Genomic DNA, 16112 nt, shown 5'->3' with positions numbered 1-16112 from the left:
AAAATGTAAAGTAATGTATTTCAATGGGAAGCATATTTTGTGGCCACAGCACGAAATGGTAGGGAGTGATATAAAAAGCCGAAAATCCGCGTAGGGAGGTCGGGTGGTGGATGGGTCAAACAACACAGGACTTTCACCCGGGCGAGCAGGGATGCGTCCCGCGTGGCGGTGCTTTGTTCTCGGGATGGCGTCCCTGCGTGTGGCGTTTTGTCCCGCGTGTTACTGTGGGCCTCTCCGGGCGTTTAAGGCCTTTCCCCGGCGTTTAAAGCCGCCTTTCCCCGTAAGTTTTTTCCTAAACCCAACCTCCGCCATCCCGTTATTGTGGGCGCCCCCAGCGGGCCTGCGCGGGCCATCTGCGGCGCGGCGCCTCCGGGCGTAGCGCGCGGTTCTTCGCCGCCTCCGGCCGCCTCGTCCAGCGGGTCCCCAGTGGGCCGCCTCGCGGGCGCCTCCCGGCTTATGGAGCGACCTTTTCCCAGAGAAAATAACATGACATTTACACGTAAAAAACGAGAAAAACTTCTCCGTGAACACGTATCAATAGATTAAGAATAACGTGTACATTTACACGAACTGCCGTGAGACCGGGTTGCAGTGGCAGTTGGTAGTTGAGTTTAGCCGACAAAAGGTTACTGGGAGCCAGTTAAGTTAAGGCACCAAAACGGCTAGTCAAGATTAGGAAAAAGATAGTAATTTGGATTATTCAATTAAATTTCAACTTTATTTATCCCAAAAGGGCAATTACATTTTGCAGTCAACCAGTCAAGAAAGCAGACAAGAGTAAACGTCATCACAATCACTCAATCAACCAACATGTCAGTAACAGCTTGTCAACAAATGGGTAACCCACGCAAGAGCAGGGAAGCACACACAGGTGTTCGACAAAAAAAGCTTAATAAAAATAAATGTACAACCATAATCCAATTTAAGTGAAGTAACAATCAAAGCATTATGCTTCCCCAGGATTACAAGCTTTGGATGTTACAGGTTGTGGCCATCAGCAGCATTTAAGTGCCAAATGGCAGAAAGAATGAGGAAATTCAAGTATCTGTTGGTTTTACACAGGGTGGGGAGAAGGGTGGCAAAATGGTGCTGCCCTGATGGCATTTAAAAGAATACATAAGAAAGAACATGGCCAGAATTACCCAGTTATTCTCTTTCTGGACTACCTGTTGGGAATCCGGACAAAAAAAGTCGCTAACACGATGGCTTAAGTTGCAAGACATGAAGGTGCTTTTATTTACAAAAAGAATGGTGAAACAATGCAGGACGTCCACAGCAAAAACCCATAAGAAACAAAAGAAACATATCTTTTTTTATACACTAGCAAAGCTCCCATCACCTGTCTGGATTGTAGCCACCCTCAGACTCCCCCCACGCTTAAGTGGCGAGAGGCTTATATGTGTTAAGCCCCTCCCACTAGAGCTACCAACTCTTAATTGCCTCAATTACCTTTCCAATACGTTACCATGTACATGAATCGAGAATGTCACTGCTAGTTTCTACAATAAACAAATACCCAAATAACTGATTATTCAACAAATCACTTATCTCACTTTGAAAGACATCAAAACTTACACACATTTCCAACTAGAACATTTATCTCACCTATGACCCAGACACATGGTTTCTCCCACCCTCAGCACACCTGTGTGTGATTGCTGTAGGCCCTATATGAGGCAGCACTTTGCTTCAGCTCTGGTTCAGACCCAGGGACTGGAGATGAGAATGAGGTTGAGGTAATGGTTAAGTAACATGGTTTGTTGTAAATCAGAAATGACTGAAATAAATAAACTGGACTGACTAAACTAAACTGAAGTAATGTGGTATATTTGGTAACAGTGTTACTAAACGATATGTATGAAAGTGTGACTGCAAAGTAATTGTCTGGGTGCTTAGTGACCTAAGTTGGTTTACCATGTGCTGTCCAACCGTGACAGGGCCTTTGTCACATTACCACCCTCCTCTCCTGCAGCAAGGATGTTTGGCAGTCTAGACAGGTAGTCTGCTGTGATGTTTTCCTTGCCTGTCTTGTGCCGCACAAAGAATTTGAAAGGTTGCAGTTCCAGGTACCACCTTGTCACCCTGGCATTGCGGTCCTTCATTGTCTGGATCCAGGTCAGGGCTCTGTGGTCTGTTTGGAGGTCAAACTCCCGCCCAAGAAGGTAGTATCTGAGGCTGTCCAATGCCCACTTGATTGCCAGACACTCCTTCTCAATTGTTCGATTACGGGTTTCACGAGGCAGGAGTTTCCTGCTCAGATACAACACTGGACGCTCTTCACCTGGTTCTCCTTGAGCCAGGCCACCGTCCGATGGCCCACTCCCGAGGCGGCGCCCACCTGCACAAGGAAGCGGCGTCCAAAGTCAGGGCTCTGCAACACCGGAGAAGAACACAATTTCTCCTTCAGAGCCTGAAAAGCGTTTCCACACTCCTCGCTCCATTCCACTGGATTACGGGCCAACTTGCAGGTGAGATTGGTCAGTGGGGTTGCCAGAGTGGCAAACTGGGGAATGAACCTTCGGATACCAGCCCACTAGGCCAAGGAAAGACCTGACCTGAGTTTTGGTTCGGGTCTTGGGCTGTTCCGGATGGCCTCAACTTTGTCCACCTGAGGCGGACTTCGCCTCTCCCAATAAATACCCCAGGTAACGAGTCTCCTGCTTGGCCCATTCACACTTCTGTAGGTTCAGGGTCCCGGCTGCATTTATTGCACCGAGGACGCGCGAATGTGCTCCAGATGCTCCTCCCAGGTCATGCTGAAGACTACCACATCATCCAGATAGGCGGCACTGCAGTCCTCACAACCTCGAAGCACTCTGTCCATAAGCCTCTGGAATGTTGCAGGAGCACCATGTAACCCAAAAGGCATCACTGTGAACTGAAAAAGACCAAGCGGGGTCCTAAATGCAGTGAGGGGCCGGGACCGGCTCTCAAGGGGGACCTGCCACTACCCCTTGCAGAGGTCTAACGTTGTGATGTAGTTGGCCCGCCCAATCCTCTCCAGCAGGTCCTCAATCCGGGGCATTGGGTAGGCGTCGAAGAATGAGATGGCATTTAGTTTCCGAAAGTCAATGCAAATGCGCAATGATCCATCTTTCTTGGGCACAATGACAATTGGGCTACTGCACTCACTTTCAGATGGCTCTATGACTCCCAGTTTCAACATTAAGTGGATCTCCTCCTTCAATGCTTCCACCAATCGTTCTGGTACCCGGTAGCATGCCTGCCGTACTGGAGTGTGGTCCGGTCGGACCCGAATGACATGCTGCAACACATCTGTGTGGCCTGGTTTCTGTGTGAACAACTGAGGACAAGTGTTGAATACAACTTGTAATTCCACTGGCTTCTTACCATCCAGATGAGAGAGATCCACATTACCGGGCTGTTTCCAGGCCTCCACTACACCTTCAGAGTCATCTTCTTCAGTCACCCGGCGGGCCAGCAGTGAGGTGATGGACGGAGGACTGCATCGTTCCTCCCAGGCTTTCAAGAGGTTCACATGATAGGTCTGCTTCTTTTTTCCCTTCTCTAGATGCAGGATCTCATATGTTGTAGGCCCCATCTTCCTTAGGACTTCAAATGGCCCCTGCCACTTGGTCGGGGGGGGCGGGGGGGGGGGAGAAAAGGAAGAAAAAAAAAACAAGGAGGGGGGGGTGGGAGGGGTTGGGTGGGTGGTTTGGTGGTTTACAAAAGGTTTGGGGTTTTTTGGGGCTCCAGGAGCTTATGTCTGCGCCTCCTCCGGTACTGCTCCAACCCGGTCCCTCATTTGGAGGACATATTGCACAACACCTTTCCCCTCATCAGCTTTATCAGTCACTTTCTCCTCCCAGTTCTGTTTCAGCAGATCCAAGGGGCCCTGGACTGGCCATCCATAAAGCAGCTCAAATGGTGAGAATCCGGTGGACGCTGCGGTACTTCTCTGTAGGCAAGAAGCAGAAAGGGTAACCACTTATCCCAGTCTTTCCCTGTATCAGATACAAACTTTCTGAGCATCCTCTTCAGGGTTTGGTTAAACCTTTCAACCAAACCATCCGTCTCAGGATGATACGGAGAGGTCCGGATTGCAGTAATGCCCAACTCCTTATGCAGCCGTTTCATCAAGTTGGATGTAAAGTTGGTTCCCTGGTCGGTCAAGATCTCTTCCGGGATGCCTACCCGAGAAAACAGCTGGACAAGAGCACTGATCAGTTTTGGAGTGGTTACAGACCGAAGAGGAAAAGCTTCAGGGAAACGAGTAGCATAATCACATACAACAAGAATGTATTGATATCCAGCTGAGCTTTTTTCTAGGGGCCCCACAATGTCCATTGCAATCCTCTTAAATGGTGTGGTAATCACAGGCATGGCTTGGAGTGGTGCTCTGTCGGTTTACGGACAGCACTGGTTTTCTGACACTCTGGGCATGTTTTGCAATACGTCTGCACATCAGTATACATTGAAGGCCAAAAGAACCGAGAGGCCAACCTGAGATATGTCTTATAGTGTGCTAAGTGTCCTGCCCATGGAATGGTGTGTGCAAGGTGTAGTACTAATGATCTGCATTTACCTGGTACCACTAACCTCCTGCTACCTGGCTCCTCCCCCTCATAAAGGATGTCATTGTGCAGAACATACATTGCACCACCCACTTGGGCCGTGTGATTAGCAGAGTTCAGAACCTTGGTAAACACAGACCTTAAGACAGGATCAGACTGTTGTAACACAGCGACGTTCTCTGGCACCTCCCACTTAAGATCTGATAAGTCACTTTCAGGCATTTCACAAGTCACAGGTGTACCAGCATGTTTCTCTAAACGTCGTTGCCGACGTGTCTTTCTGGGCCCTTTGGTTCCAGCCTTGCACAGACTACCACATAAGTCTGGCAGAGGCTGTAGCCCAGACAGAGCTTTGGTTTTTGCCTGAGACCTTGTCATGACAAAACAAGAGACATGCATTTTTGGTTCTGACAGAGGTTCATTAGCTCTAGCAAGACTGTTACCTTTGCTTAGGAGGTCATATAACACAGGCAAATCCCTCCCCAAAAGCATCTCCACTGGTAAGTTCTCCACCACCCCCACTGTCATCAGATACTTTTGCCCATCCACCTCAACTATCAGTTCTACCTGTGGCTCTGGCTTACAGTCACCATGTACACATAACACCTCTGTCTGCTGACTGTAGTCAATAGTACACGGCACGTATCTTTTTCTTATGAATGACATAGAACTTCCAGAGTCAAGGAGAGCAGTTACAGGCTTGCCATTAATTTTAACTGGAACAGATCTAGATTCCCCTTCCTTGTCCTGGTGATCACTCTGGTCACTCTTTCTAGGCACATAACATAGTCCAGTCACTTTTGGTTTCTTCAGGGGGCAAACAGATGCCTTGTGTCCCTGCTGTTGACAATGATAGCACACTAAAGTCTTAATTGCTGAATAAGCAGTCTGTCCCTTAACATTCACCCCACGATTACCTTCAAAGTTGTCTCGATGGCCGATGTTCTCCCTGGTATCCCCTCGTGTTGGACGTGATGTGGCTCCCCTCCGAGCATTCAGGAACTTTAGGGCCAATTTTGCTGCCGTCAGACCATCTTCCGGTTCATGCTCCCTCACCCACATCCTGATGTCTGGAGGAAACACCTGCAGGAGCTGCTCCAGAATGATGGTCTCTCCTAACTGGTCCTTATTCTTTCGTTCAGGCCTCACCCCAGCGGTACGTAGAGGCCTCTCAGTCGATGGTATGTCTCAGTCGGTGTCTCCCCAGGTGGTGTTGACGTTGCTTTCGGAACCGTTGTCGATAGGTTTCGGGGGAGATGTCAAATTTGACCAACAGTGCCTCCCTCAGGTCTGGGTAGCAGTTGGAACGATCTTCATCCATGGCTGTGTAGGCCTCCAGGGCTTTTCCGGTCAAACAGGGGATTAATCTATAGGCCCACTCCTCCTTTGGCCACTGCCATGTTCTTGCCATACGTTCAAAACGTAAAAGGTAATTTTCAATGTCCTCACCATGTTGATACACTGGCATCTTAGGCTCCTTACGCTGGACTGCTGATGGACCCACAGCAGGATTACCCAGCCTGCTTGGGGAAGAAGTCAATGATTGCCCAAAGGCAGTATTGTCTGGTGGGCCTTCCCTTCTGGGGCGCGGAGTTGGAAGTTCCAGTCTAGGGCTAGGGCTCCCACCCTCTGTTGCGGCGGAAGGCCCGACTGGGGATGTCTGTAAAACAGGTAAACAACGGAAGCCTCCAGTGAGCCCCGTAGGCCTCGAAGCTCCTCCTGGAGGATATCATCCCTCCTCTGCTGAGCGGCTAAAAATTCCCTGAAAAGATGTATTACTTCAGTGTTCGAGGGACTCCCTTCCAGCTCTTGCCCGGACTTCAGCCGCCTAGTTTTTGGTTTTGCCCTTTGTGACTCAAAACCAGGCAGTTCTTCCTCTGACGTCACTGCTGTCTCCCAGTCATCTTCCTGCTCCATCTCAGGCTTCGTCCATTGTGACCTTAATCCCGGTCGTTTTTTAAAAAGACGGTCGGTTTTGCGACTGGCCATCCCACTTCTGACACCTATGTTTGCGGGCGTTGGGAATCCGGACAAAAGTACGCTAACGATGGCTTAAGTTGCAAGACATGAAGGTGCTTTTATTCAAAAGAATGGTGAAACAATGCAGGACGTCCACAGCAAAACCCATAAGAAACAAAAGAAACATATCTTTTTGTAAATAAAAGCACCTTCATGTCTTGCAACTTAAGCCATCGTGTTAGCGACTTTTTTTGTCCGGATTCCCAACGCTCTCCGTAACACAGAGGTAGCTCAGGTCTGGTAACTGAACTCCCTGGAACAAATACAAGTTTCCTGGGCTTAAGTCTTGAAAGCGCTGCATTTTCATGACCCACCCATCCACCTTGACCTCCTTCTTACACAGTCCCTAGCCTTCTTATGAAGCAGCAGCCAATGTGGTGCATAAAGCAACAAATCTGTTGAATACATACAAATTGCAGTGCTTTACTGTTCGTAGCTATATGCATGTATGGTTCATGAGAACAGCCTGAACTACCACAGGTCCATGCTAGTTTAATGTGTAATTTTCTTTTTGGTAATTTAATAAATTACAATTAGTTTCGGTAATTTCTTCCACTAAAACAGAATATTCTTTATTACCATTACCTCAGGTCTTTAGAGAGACTCTGATCCATTTTACACCCCTTCTCTTTCATTTTTGTATTTTTTTTTAGGTTTACCTTGTTAATAGCATGATCTGCAGTAAGTACTGCCTACCAGCACTGCAACTTCAAGAACTAAATTATATCTTTAAATCTATATGTATGTACAGGAGAAGGAAACCCACAGAAGTTTGTGTCCCGTAGCCCACAAACAGGCTAAAAAATAAATAACAACTCAGAATTCAGGTCACATGTTCGTGTTATCGTCATAAAAGTATAGCTTAGAAAAATATTGGGACAGTGTTGAGTCATAATTTCATCATCCATGTTTAAAATTCAAAGAACTTTGTGAAATGAGAAGAACACCGCTGTCTTGTAAATTATTTTCAGCTGCCTATATGACAGCATCATGCTCTATTGAATTCGTTTAGCTCTGTGTCCAACAGTAACTTCACAGCTCTGGCTGTCTTTTTATATTATTTTAAAAGAAAATGCTGGAATGTAATATTTGGCCCTGGGGACAGACTATAATAAAACAACATCCAAAGACAAATCCTGACTGAGAAGCTCAAGAATAGATAAAGTGAACGCTTCTAAAAAATGTTTTATATAAACCATTTCTTTCATCTTTCATTTTGAGAGGAAAGTGTGCAGCGTACTGTGTCTCTGATAAAGTGTAGGGTCATGGCACTTTCCACAGGCAAACTCGTTAAAACATTTCACAGTGTTTGTGTTATGGACATGTCTACATTTGTGGCTAAAACGTCTTGTTTGTATGCCTGGCAATAAACAAAAGCATCACGGTGATCATAGTGAGACTTCAGTTTAGCAGTATTTGGTTTGTTCTAAGATTAATGCAATGTGGCAAGAACAAGGATTACAGGCACTTTAATGTGACAGGGACTGCGGGTGTGTTACTTTCTGGCATTCAGAGCAAATAAAGAAGATTATAAACAAGAACTTCCAGGTTCCACTCAACTAGAATGACTCTATGGAAGTAAACTGAAAGTATGTGACGAAGGGGCTCATTTTGATCATAGACCAGAGCAGCAACCAGAAAGATACTTGGGACACCTGGGTTGTCCTCAGCGGCACATGGGTCTCAAAGACACATTCTTGGGCTTAGCACAGGGGCACTAGATCAACTAGAAAGACACTAGAGGGACACTTGTGCTGACCAGAGTGTTACTTTGACCAATAAAAATCGGTCCATTTTTGTTGAATAATTTCTATTATTTGTATTGCACTAAAACAGTTTAAATTCTGCATACACATATTACAAATAAAAGAGAGATACAGGTGTGTGTTATCAACAGTATAGGAGATATCACAATGAGAAATGATGTGACCAAGAGACAGCATGTACCAAGTGGACAGGACTGGGCCAAGTATAGAGCCTTGTGGCACACCATAAAGTAGCTTTCCACAAGTATAAGAAAGCAACTTGAATGTCTGGGACAGCAACCATGTAAGAATATTAAACATATTTAATTTTTTTTTTTTTACCTTGGAAACAATTTTCAACATTTAACTTACATGCACATAAAAACACAACTAATTGCACAATATTTGCTTAATCGTCCAATTCGCTGAGTCTGATTTAAAATACCTGATTGCACTTACAGGTCGGCTACCACTAATTCACACATTAAAGAAGATCATTTGCAAATAATTCACACATTAAAGAAGATAATTTCTACAAATCAAACACATCCATTTTTTACAAGTAGAAGACTAACATTGTACAGTTTCAGATGTTAGATAATATAGGATGTACTTTATTGTCCCAAAGGGGATATTAATAGCGCTACACACGTTACATTGTACAGTTGAGGAGTTATTGTGAAACTTTATCCAAACCACAATCAATAATTCTCATTATTCTCATAATTTCTGTGCTGTTGTTCAGTGGAATAGTATTTTGGTAGATTGTGCGTTATCAAAGCTTCACTTTCTCATTTCCTGCCCTTGACTGAAAGTCTGCAAAAATGAACATTTCCATTAGCGCACGCACGCACGCACACACGCACGCACGCACGCACGCACACAACAAACTCCACCACCTTATCCATTACCCACCACACTTGCCTATTCACCTGTTATAGCCACACATCCATCACAGACACGGTGTAAACATGCGCACACACTCTTACCCCATCTATTCCAGCCACACCTACACCCACCCTTCTACTCTTCCCCCTAATGTTCTCACCACCCTATTCCCCCGCTGATAGCATCTCTGTCTCTTGCAGAGGAAAATGTCTCCCTCCGCTTCCTTATCACAGGAACAATGCGGCGGAGTGCAATGACACGGGCGCCTTATCAGCAGCACAATACACAAAAGCCGATACAATGCCACACATCGGCGCACAAACTCGTAATACGGCTCATTCAGCTCCGGTGAATCAAACTACTCGCACAATGCTGCCTCACAGGGATGTATTGATGATTGTATCCTACTTGGTTTTTTATTTGTGTGTCTACTGTCTGACGCTGTGCGATGGTACGAGGCACTTAACCCTCGGCGGTAAACTGTAAAATCAACACAACCTTGACACAAGAGCTATGAGTCCTATGTGAGGCTTGTTCAAATTGATGTGTTTAATGAGGTTTTTCGCCACTCTCTGTCAATGCCTGTCAGCGAAGTACTTTGAGTTCCTGTAGAATCATAGCGTGCAGTCGACTTTCTAAAGCCTTAAGTGTGAAGCAATGTGCAAAAGCTGTAAAGGCAGAAATCCATCATACAACACTCAGTAGCACTGACTAAATACAACCACTCTTGGTTTGTAAACCACAGTTTGTTACCACAGTTGCTGTGTGATTGAATCTCTTTTCATTCCTGTTGACACCAAGGTTAACCAGCCTATTCAGCCCAGCATTACACCTGATACACCCCCTGGAATCTCTCCATTTCTGCACAAACAGGTGTATGTGTGTGTTCCAGTCTGACTGTCTTGGGAGGAAGAGCACTAAGAGATCAATTTCCCCATCTTCTGTAAGGGGTGTATAAGGTGAGTCTTGCTCTTCCCGTTGCTCGCTGCTCTCGGTTTCCCCAGAGGACGCAGTTAGAGATGAGCCGCTGAAATCCCAGTCGATACCTTACGCTCCAAAACAGCGCTAAAAAAAACTTCAGGGAGAAAATGAGGTGCTGTGGATACAGCTCAGAGTGCAACGCTTTAGAAACTGTAAACCAGCACACACAAACACACAGAAATGCACATTCATCCATACACAGTGCAACACAGAAGAATATAACGGCACAAGAAATAGCTCCAATCCGTGGCCTATGACCACACACACACACACACACACACATTTCCTGTGGGAGGCTGCAGTCCATTTATGAAGTAATAAAAACCATGCTGCCCAGCGGTCAATTTATGCAGACAGCACGGTATCGACGGAAATAAACACAAGCCGATGAAACTGCTGAGCACTAGCCAAACACTTCAAATATGCCTGAGTGTGTTTGAATGTGTGTATATGTGTGTGTGTGCGTGCGTGTGTGTGTTTTGACCCCGGCCTGCTGTTGCAGCGGTTTCATTGTGCAATCACCCGCTAAGATGGGTCGCTGGTCCGTGCTACAAAAACATCTCTGATGGTAAAGCTCTCTCCAGCCATGTGAAGGTGTAGCCCATCAGAGTGTGCATTGTCTGTGTGTGTGTGTGTGTGTGTGTGGGGCAGACCAAATTGATGTTTCTCGAGGGAATAGCAATTTCTCTCTTCTCTGCCCAGTTGGGAGAAGGCCAGCTGTGATTGGTTTTTCCTCCCCATCCCTTCATCATAATAACAACTTGATTCTGGCGCCTCAAACACACACACACACACACACCCTGTCTTCCTCTGGCCCGCGCTGCATTACAAACTCCTGTTTTATCACTCTTTACATATACACACACCGACTCACTGCTTCACCGTATAGCCTGTCTTCCCCCTTTTTTTTTTTTCGCTTTTTTCTTTTCCTCTCTCTGTCATTTGAATTCTCTCTCCACATCTTATTCATATTCATAGTCTATCGAAACAGTAAAATTGTAATCGACACAAAGTTTGTTCGTTCGATCTCATCGGATTTTCTTCTTAATCGGTAAACGGCTTATGTGATAAACGCTGATGGAAAAATTATTTGCCGTGTAAAAAACAGTATTGCGATTACGCTTTTTTGTCATTTTATGGTCGTAACCGGCCATAAAACAAAGATGAAGAAGTTTTAGGTCATTTACGCTTTCTTTGCAGACACAGGCAGGTGTCAACAAAGACAGATATAAGTGGACGAACGAGGAGACGAGAGACTTTTTAAATTTAATTTGCAAGCGAAATGTAACGGCTATTTTAGATAGCAAAAATCTAAGAAATGCCATCATTTATCTGCATCATCATAGCGATGTTTTGATAGCGTCGTCGTCTTATTATAGCTTGATATGTCGCTATCAGCTGGCACATAAGCGTTATTACAACTTGTGGAATATTAATAATTTGGAGGTAAACCCCATTTTGGCAACAAACTTTTTTTTATTTTTTTTTTTTATGTTTGCTTCAATGTTTTTTATTTTTATCTTACAGTGTTGATAAACTTTCTTCGCACACTTCCATTGAATGTTGCTTAGCCATTTTCATTCATTATTTATTTATATTTCTCATTTCATGAGATATTTTTCTTTTCTTTTTCGTTTCCTGTCATCCCTTCTCTTAGTTCCTTTTCCGATTTCCTCTCCTTGTTTTTTCTCTTACTATCCGATCCTTATGTTTTCACACCTCCCCTTCTGCTCTCATTTCTCTCTTTTCCCCTCCTATTTTCCTTTCCTCTCGTTTTCCTCCTGTTTCATCTTCCATCCTTGTTTCTTCTCATTCCTCTCCCCTCCTTGTTTCCCTCCTCTCCTACCTGAGGCCTTCTACCTCCTGCTGATTCATTAAATAAAAATGAAGGTTAGGGAATTAACATATTGTATTTGTTTGCCATTTTTTTTTTTTCATTTTCCATTTTTTTAACCTTACCTTTGTCTTCATCTTTTTCCCCTTTTCTCCATTTACCCATCACCTCTTTCTCTCCCTCCCTCCCTCTCTATCTCAACATCATTCTTTGTCTCCTCTCTTTTTCATGTTTTTCAGCGATTTAATTTCCTTTGCCTTTCCATTCTCTCAGCCGCTCAATCGTGCTCTCAGCTTTTCACTCTAGCCGTTTCTTTCTTCCATCTCATCTGTTTTCCTCTCCTTCATCTCTCCCCTTACCTTATATGCATCGCTACCTGTGGGCCGAGCCTCCTGCTCGATCTCAAAGCGGCGATTCGTTGCAAAGTTATTTATTAAAGAGCTGATTGTGGTATTAAAGATTGATTGTGCTATTAAAGCGTTGTTTACAGGCCAGACAGCCCCCGGGAGTGTTCCCCTTCGTTTGGCTATTTATTTATCCATCGGCAACGGTAGCACGTCTAGAAAATAAAGAGTTTTTTCTGTTTGGTTTTGCTTTGCTCATCAGCTTCAGTGATCAAAGCTCACGCTACGTGCTCAGCATGGGGGCTGTTAACTAATGCTTTTATCGATGAATATGCAATACGTAACTTAAAGCTTGATTCATGGTTCTGCTTTGAATCGATGCCGTAGGTACGTACGCGTAGATAAAGACCCTATGCTGTAGTCTGACGTGCACCTCCCCAGATTGTGATCGTCAGGGCAATGCAGAACCCGACAACTGTTACTGGTCCGCTTGGCTGTGGCTTGGTAGGGTCACATTTCCCTTAGTCTCGCTTCCTCCACAGCACTGTGGAGGAGGGTCTGGCTAGTCCAAACAGCATTCCGGGATGGGTGAGAAACGTGCTTTGGTTTATTGGCATTTCTTTAAACCAATCACAATCGGCATGGGCGGCGCAAAGCCCCCGGACGGAGCCACGGTGATTCTGCAAAATAGCCATGTGAAGGAACTTGTTTTGGTGGAACATGTGTATGTTCAAAGGTTGTTTTAGTCGTGCAACAGAAACCTTAAATTGGACACATAGTCTAGCTAGCTGTCTGGATTTACCCTACAGAGATCTGAGGAGCAGTTAACCATAGTCCTCACAAATCCACCAGAGGTTAGAACGCCAACACAAAGAAAGAGGAAGGCAATGGACATCTGGACATTTCCCTCTGCTCATTTCCAGGTTCTCCTTACCCGTGAACAACATGAAATCAAGGAGAGGGTTAAAGCTTTAGTGCGTAACTTCCGTTACATTTAAGCCATTGCCAAATAAGTTGCATCAAAGCTAATTAAGACTATCAGCTCCACACAACTCTTTCGGTATTTCTCAGTGTGGCTATGTTCAAAAGATTGTGTCGTCAGGTGACGAAGATAATTACCTCTTCTGAAGAGTCCATCGTGTTTTTTTAATCCTCCGTGTCCTCCTTGGTTACTAGTAACTGAGTGTAAGAGGGGTGGGGGCGGTGCACAGTGACGGAAGGCTTGTGTCATGTGGATATTCCGACAGTTTTGTTGTCATTACTTAGAATTCCTCATGGGGGAGACAGAAACTACGCACTATAGCTTTAATCAATCAGTTGGTCTAAAAAATGTGAGAAAATGTCGATCGTGTTTCCCAAAGACCAACGTGACATCTTCAAATGTCTTGTAGATATAAGATATTCAGTTTACCATCACAGAGCAGAGAAGAAACTAGAAAATAATCACATTTAAGAAGCCGGAATCAGAGATCTTTTTCACAAAATAATTACTCAAGCAATCAATCGACTACTAAAATAGTTGTCAATTAATTCAATAATTGACAACTAATCGATTCATTTTAACTTCACAGCTCTAATTGTGGGATAACAGCTGTCTGAAATTCCTTCTTTTTTATTCAGTGATACAACGCTGACTAAAGACAAATATGACTTCCATTGCTGACACAAAGATGTAAATGAGGGTAACAAGCCATTTTGTGATAGAAAATGCCTTCAGGAGCACAGCTGAACAGTAATCTGTGTGGCAGATGCACCAGAGAAGCACACAAGTCATAAAAACAAGGCATCTGCCAGAGGCCTGGAACTGAATCACTGCACTAAACAAGAAATGTATTAATAAATGAGAACTTGCTTTCTAGTGCAATCTGTGCGGATGAACTCAAATGAGATAAATGAGTGGCATCCAGCACTTCCTTCAATGTGCCCTTGCTGTACTATTACTTGGGGATTTAGCTGATGATGTCCTCATCCTGAGTGACTTGTAATGAATGAACAAGTAGGTGTGGACTGTCTCGCTCAAGGACGCTGACAGGCGACACTTCCATCATCAGAAAACTGACACAATCCCTCGTTTGTTAATGTATCTTAGAATTGACTTTTGACATAACCAAACTAGAAATTAATCATGTCACTGCCAAAAGGACCCATACGACGGCTAAGAATATGATTTGTATGTTACCTTTACATTAAGTCAACGACTGTAAATGCAGAAAATCTGCAGACTTTCCCGTAAATTACCAGCTAACGCTAGCGCTAGCTAGCTAGCTTGAACAAGACATTTCTAGGCAACAAAAGTGTTGTGTTCCAATTAACTTTGATGAAGTGAAAACACACAGTCAGCGGGTCAAAGTTTAAGATGAAAAATGAACACAGACAACACAGAAAAAAACAAGTTCACAGCTATTTTAATGTCCACAGTGCCATGCTTAGCATTGCTAAGACAGTTTTGGCGTGTAGCCATGCCACTAAATCATCCCCCGCTTTATCGTCTATTTTTAAATCAAAAAATAAGAAAATGAACATCATGCTGTATTGACGAAAACTTGAAACTAACGATTGAGACCATAAACTCATTTTGAAAATGTCAACTGAGGTAATAAATCAAGTGAAAAGTACGGTCATTTTCTCATAGACTTCCATAGAAACAGATTTATTTTTGGAGCCAGTGGAGTCGCCCCCTGCTGGAAATTAGATAGAATGCAGGTTTAAGGCACTTCCGCATTGGCTTCACTTTTCAGGCACGGAAGTTGCCACTTCCTCTCTTCCCATAGTAACCTGCCAGCCAAGCATATGTGCAACCATATCATTCACACTCAGCTCATATGAATGCTGATGATGATTTTGACTCTTTGACGAGGGTGTTCTGTAATGTAAAATAATGTCATCCAAAGATTAACACATCAATTCAGCTGGATTAGAAGCAATCATCATATTAGCCTGACTTGGTTAAGTCACATACGAAAAGCTGTGTGCAGTGCGGTCATTTTTTTCTCCATAAGGAAATTTTTTTTTTTACTTTTACAAATCAGCTCAGGTCCTTTTATCATTTTAACAGCCATGGACAGAGCTTAGAGTTTCAAAAGTAGACGCAAACAGAAACCCTCATCCACGAATTATTTTTATCCCTTATTTCCCACCCCCTACACCACTCTCGTACCTACTCTACTCTCTCGCCTCCGCCCTCAGGCCAACTTGAGAGTGGTAACCAATAAAAATAACAACCTGTGACTTTGATACTTCTAAGTGCTGCAAATCATGGGGGGGAGGGGGGGAACTGACTTTTATGTTAGGACCGTTTTACTATTAAAGGGCCCATTTAGAACATTAAAGTTGACACCGTTTGCTCATTTCGGAAACAAACGAAGATCAGCTCACCAGATTGTCTCTGTAACTTCAATCAGCTAAATACTGTTTAAGATGTCTCTTCTGATAAAGAGAGACCTAAACAACTTCCAAAACAATCAAAAAAACTCTATTTTCCCTTAAACACCAACCCTTTTGGCATTCAGCACCATTCAAAATCAAAGAAATAGGACATACGTTTTGTGCTTGTCAAACGTAACAGGCCTGACTGATTCACAGCTAAGAATACTGCTCGAGCCTGGAGCTGTTTTTCCAAATACTTGTAAAGACTCCACTTACAGAGAAATAACTTCAACTTATTGAGTGCAGCCTTACAATAGCAGCTCTCATTCTATTATCCACGATGTCCAACAACATGAGGACGATGATGTCACACATACAGAAAAGTAATCTAGCGCTCTGC

The 16112-nt window shown here is 44.2% G+C and overlaps 1 protein-coding gene across 1 annotated transcript; it reads right to left on the bottom strand.

Moving 5' to 3' along the window:
* Nucleotides 1-3721: 3721 nt before the first annotated feature.
* Nucleotides 3722-5946, bottom strand: LOC120551226. The gene is made up of 4 exons (XM_039788488.1): nt 5810-5946; nt 4373-5703; nt 4024-4151; nt 3722-3919 (listed from the first exon to the last, which is right to left on the bottom strand). The coding sequence occupies exons 1-4, from the start codon at nt 5944-5946 to the stop codon at nt 3722-3724; spliced, it is 1794 nt and encodes a 597-aa protein (XP_039644422.1).
* Between the last annotated feature and the right edge of the window lie 10166 nt (nt 5947-16112).

The sequence above is a fragment of the Perca fluviatilis genome, chromosome 2, assembly GCF_010015445.1.
Source record: "Perca fluviatilis chromosome 2, GENO_Pfluv_1.0, whole genome shotgun sequence".
NCBI classification, from domain to species: domain Eukaryota; kingdom Metazoa; phylum Chordata; class Actinopteri; order Perciformes; family Percidae; genus Perca; species Perca fluviatilis.
Note: the sequence above shows the minus strand (reverse complement) of the source record. Positions and strands in the feature narration are given on the sequence as shown.